Raw genomic sequence first — 5,491 nt, 5'->3', positions numbered from 1 at the left:
GAAAGAACTGAGGAAAAAATTAAAGCCTCAAGTTGCAATATTGAAAGATTCTATGGGCAAAATATTGAATGATGCAGGAAACATCAAGAGAAGATGGCAGAAATACACAGAGTCACTGTACCAAAAAGAACTGGTAGATCTTCATCCATTTCAGGAGGTGGCATATGATCAAGAATCAATGGTATTGAAGGAGGAAGTTGAAGTTGCACTGAAGGAACTGCTGAAGAACAAGGCTCCAGGAATTGACTGACCTATTGAGATGTTTCAACAAACACATGCCCAACTGAAGGCACTCACTCAGTTATGCCAAGAAATTCGGAAGACAGCTACCTGGCCAACTGACTGGAAGAGATCCATATTTGTACCCATTCCAAAGAAAGGTGATCCCACAGAATGCGAAAATTATCTAACAATATCATTAAAATTGCACACAAGTAACATCTTACTGAAGATAATTAAAAAATGGTTGCAGCAGTATACTGACAGAGAACTTCCAGAGGTTCAAGCTGGATTCAGAAGAGGATGTGGAACAAGGGATATCATAGCTGCTATAAAATGGATCTAGGCTCAAGGCAAAGAATACGAGAAAGATGTTTACTTGTGTTTTATTGACTATGCAAAGGCATTTAATTGTGTGGGTCATAACAAATTGAGGAGAATGGGAATTCCAGAACACTTAATTTTACTCATAAGGAATGTGTACATTGACCAGGAGGCTGTCATTCGAACAGAACAAGGGAACACTGCATGGTTTATAATCAAGAAGGGAATACATCAGTGTTGTATCCTTTCCCCATACTTATTCAATCTATATGCTAAGCAAATAACCCAAGAAGCTGGACTATATGAAGAAGAATGTGGCGTCAAGATTGGAGGAAGAATCATTAACAACCTGCGATATGCTGACGACACAACTTTGCTTGCTAAAAGTGAAGATGACTTGAGACACTTACTGATGAAGATTGAAGAATACAGCCTGCAGTATGGATTACGTCTCAATATAAAGAAAACAAAAGTCCTCACAACTGGACCTATAAGCAGCATCATGATAAATGGAGAAAAGATTGAAGTTGTCAAAGACTTCACATTGCTTGGTTCTACAATTGACGCAATAGAAGCAGCAGTCAGGTCATTAGAAGATGTATAGCACTGGGCAAGTCAGCTGCAAAGGACCTCTTTCAAGTGTTGAGAAGCAAAGATGTCTCTTTGAAAACTAATATGCACCTGACACAAGCCATGATATTTTCAGTCACCTCATGTACATGTGAGAGCTGGACAATGAATAAGGAAGACTGAAGAAGAGTTGAAGCTGTAGAGTTGTGGTCCTGGCAAAGAATGCTGAAAGACTGCTAAAAGAACTAACAGATCTGTCCTGGAGGGCATGCAGCCGAAATGCTCCTTGGAAGCAAGAATGGCTAGACTTCATCTCACCTACTTTGGTCATGTTGTCAGAAGGGATCATTCCCTGGAGAAGAATGTCATGCTTGGTAAAGTGCAGGGGTCAGTGAAAAAGGGGAAGGCATTCAACGATATGGACTGACAAGGTGGCTGCAACAATGGACTCAAATATAGTAAGGATCATGGAGCTGGCGCAGGATCAGGCAGTGTTTCGTTCTGCTGTGCATAGGGTCACTAAGAGTCAGACACGATTCCATGGCACCTAAGAACAACAACAGCAATAAAACAACAATTTGTCTTGCAGATAACCTCACCATGATGTTCAAAGCAGGCAGCACTGCTTGTAGTAGCAAAAAAAAGAGATATATCTATATCTATATATCTTTTTATATATATAAATGAGTGTTATATTACATATCTGTAACTAAATAGGATGGATCTATACATGTAAATATGGAAGGAGTTCTAAGATATAATCCATGAAAACAGCTAAGTGCAGAACAGCACTTCTGCCAATGAGTAAACATATATATATATATATATTATATATATATATTATATATATATTATGACATGACATTTCAGTTTATTTATATTTGCTTTAATGTCCTTTAAAAATGTCTGACGAGATTGCCTATAAATGTTAAGTAGGCTCTGAGGTGTAAGAGTGGGCAGCTTTAGAACTAAGAAAGACTTGTGGTTGTTAGGTGCCGTTGAGTTGACTCCAACTCAGTGACCCTATGCACAACAGAACAAAACACTGCCTGGTTCTGCGCCAGCTCCATGATCCTTGCTATACTTGAGCCTATCACTGCAGCCATTGTGTCAATCCATCTCGTTGAGGGCCTTCCCCTCCTTTGTTGATCGTCCACCTTAACAAGCATCACATCCTTCTCCAGGGAATGGTCCCTTCTGACAACATGACCAAAGTAGGTGAGACGAAGTCTAGCCATCCTCACCTCCAATGAGCATTCCGACTGTTTTAACAGATTTGTTAAATCTTTTCGCAGTCCATGGTACTCTCAGCATTCTTCACCAGCACCACAACTCAAAAGCATCAGCTCTTCTTCGGTCTTTCTTATTTATTGTCCAGCTCTCACATGCATATGAGGCGACTGAAAATACCATGGGTTGTGTCAGGCGCACCTTAGTCCTCAAGGAGACATCTTTGCTCTTCAGCATTTGCAATAGGTCCTTTGTAGTTGATTTGCCCAGTGCTATACATCGTCTGATGTTCTGACTGCTGCTTCCATTGGCATCAGTTGTAGAACCAAGCAATGTGAAGTCTTTGGAAACTTCAATCTTATCTCTATTTATCGTGATGCTGCTTATAGGTGCAATTGTGAGGATTTTTGTTTTCTTTATATTGAGATGTAATCCATACTGCAGACTGTATTCTTTAATCTTCATCAATAAGTGCTTCAAGTTATCCTAACTTTCAACAAGCAGAGTTGTGCCGTCAGTGTATTGTAGGTTGTTAATGATTCTTCCTCTAATCCTGATGCCATGTTCTTCTTCATATAGACCAGCATCTAGAATTATTTGCTCATCATATAGATTAAATAAGTAGAGTGAAAGTATACAACCCTGATGCACTCCCTTCTTGATTTTGAACCATGCAGTGTCCCCTTGTTCTATTCAAACAACAGCTTCTTGGTCTATGTACAGGTTCCTCGTGAGTACAATTAAGAGTTCTGGAATTCCCATTTTTCTCAATGTTACCCATAATTTGTTATGATTCACACAATCAAATGCCTTTGCATAGTCAATAAAACATAAGTAAACATCTTTCTGGTATTCTTTGCTTTGAGCCAAGATCCATCTGACATCAGCAATGATATAAGAAAGATTTAGTTGACTTAAACATACTATTGTACAATTAAATTTTTTTCATGGGGGATGTATTCACCTCTATTAAAAAAATGTAGTTGTTTTAAAAAAAAATCTTATTAAAAATAATATTCTATGGCTAGAGACTGAAATTGACTTTTTATTTGGGTTGTTCACAAAGGGAGCAAGGAGAATTTATTGGGTAAGTTTACAAGAAAATTCTTGTCAAAGCTATCCCAATTACCTCTTTACATGCACCTAGAGACTTGTCAGACATATATCATGGTCACCCAAATAGTGCTCTCCAAGAAGTGAAGACTAGATTTTTCCATGACAGTCCAACCAGATACACAGCAGCACTTATAAAACACAATGTAATACTAGAAATCTGCCTCCACAGCCCATGTGCTCAGTAATACCATGGAAGCAGTCTCCCTGTACCTGCGAACAATTTAAACAACCACTCTAAACCTTCTCAGTTGAAGGACATTCTCTATATGCAAAATTCTTTAAAAGTAATAATGCTTTAAATATCTTGGGATAAGTTAATGTATTCTTTATTTCAACAAATTTTAGAGTGAAATAGAAATCAGATAAGCATACTGTTGTGTGGGTCTGTGCCACCAACCCCACTGCTGGAGACTCAATTCAGACTTATAGCGAACCTATGAAATAGAGTAGAACTTCTCATAGAGTTTCCAAGGCTGTAAATCTTTATGGAAGCAGACTGTCACATCTTTCTCCACGGAGCAGCTGGTGGGTTTGAACTGCAACCTTGTAGTTAGCAGCTGAGTGCTTTAACCACTGTGCAACCAGGTCTCTGTGAACCTTTGCCAATAGTGATTAAAAAAGAAAATAGGATTTTGTAGAGAGCCCATATTGTTCACTATGAGTGGACAGTGGCCAATTGTACAAGATAATTGCAAAAACAAAATTTTATATTTGATGGTGCAGGAAAAAAAAAAAAAAAAGTCAATTGGTTCCTGGGACTTAGGTACTAATCTTAAAAAAGAACATTAGTTTAAATGAAAGGGAAGACTTGACAGTTGCTTTCCCTGGTTACTGGTCTTCATTTCATTAAGGGCTCAGATTGGGATGTGAAAATATAAGTAAAGTAATACTGCCTTTTTCCCCTTAACTCAATTGACAGAAGGAATAATCAAATAGCTTGATCTTACTGTAAAGACTTTAACTACAATTCTTAAATGCATAACCCAGTTCAAAGGGAGTTAGTTGATTCTGTGATAAATACTAAAATACCACCACCAACAACAACAAAAACTCACTGCCATGGACTGGGATCCGACTCATAGTGACCCCTCCTTGGGGTTCCCAGACATTATCACTACTGAAGTAGATTGTCCAACCTTCTTCCTTCCCAGGAAATACTATAGTAAGTCCCTTAAAGTAGTAAAAATTATCAATAATTGCATGTGAAAACCTAACAAACATTTATAAATATATATGCTGACATTAGGACTTACCCAAGAGTGTATGTGCTACTTAAGAAATACAATCCATGAGTATTAACAGACTTTGATTTTTTCCTCCTCAACAGAAAGCCAGACTCGCTAGGATCCGGGCAGCCAAAAGTGGCAGTGCAAACGCTTACATGCAGAGCAAACGGAATGGCTTACTCAGTAATCAGCTACAGGTACAATGAAGCCCTTTGTCTTTTTAAATATTCAATGTACTATGTGATGTTGATTTAGTTCTACTTAACCATAGAATTTCATCGCGGCTCATTATGCAAGTGGCTACTGAAACAACCAAAGAAGTGTTTTTGATCATCCTATGCACCCCATCTGGCTCTGATCCGGTTGCCCTGGAATCAGTTCCAACTCACGGAACCCTGTGTGACAAGAGTCAAACTGTGCTCCATAGTGTTTTCTGTGACCGATTTTTTGGCAGTATGTGGCCAGGTCCTTCTAACAACACACCTCTAGTGGACTCAAACCTTCAACCTTTCCGTTAGTGTCAGAGCACATTAACCCTTTGACCAGCCAGGGACTCGCTAATTAGTAGCAGATTTGAACCCAGGCTATAAGATATTGGCGATGAATCAAGATTCCCATTTATGATGGAGTGGTATTATATCTGCACTGACTCATGTCAACATGGGAAAAGCCAACACTCAAAAACCCAAATAGCTAATTTGTTTGTATTTCAAACTATTTATGTTCCCTAATGTTCTTTGGGGAGCTCTGGTAGCGTAGTGGCTAAGATACTTGCCTGCTAACCAGATGGCTGGCGGTTCAAATCC

At 38.8% G+C, this 5,491-nt stretch overlaps 1 protein-coding gene across 1 annotated transcript in view; it reads left to right on the top strand.

Annotated features, from left to right (window-relative positions):
• Positions 1–5,491, top strand: part of KCND2 (potassium voltage-gated channel subfamily D member 2) — a 637,468-nt gene that overhangs the window by 622,281 nt on the left and 9,696 nt on the right. The window contains exon 3 of the mRNA XM_007952812.2: positions 4,787–4,882. Within this exon, the coding sequence (XP_007951003.1) occupies positions 4,787–4,882 (96 nt within the window). The remainder of the gene's footprint in view (positions 1–4,786; positions 4,883–5,491) is intronic.

This window comes from Orycteropus afer, unplaced genomic scaffold (assembly GCF_000298275.1).
Source record: "Orycteropus afer afer isolate SDZICR_OR568_19922 unplaced genomic scaffold, OryAfe1.0 scaffold00359, whole genome shotgun sequence".
NCBI classification, from domain to species: domain Eukaryota; kingdom Metazoa; phylum Chordata; class Mammalia; order Tubulidentata; family Orycteropodidae; genus Orycteropus; species Orycteropus afer.
The sequence above is the reverse complement of the archived record's forward strand: the minus strand, read 5'-3'. Positions and strand labels throughout refer to the sequence as shown.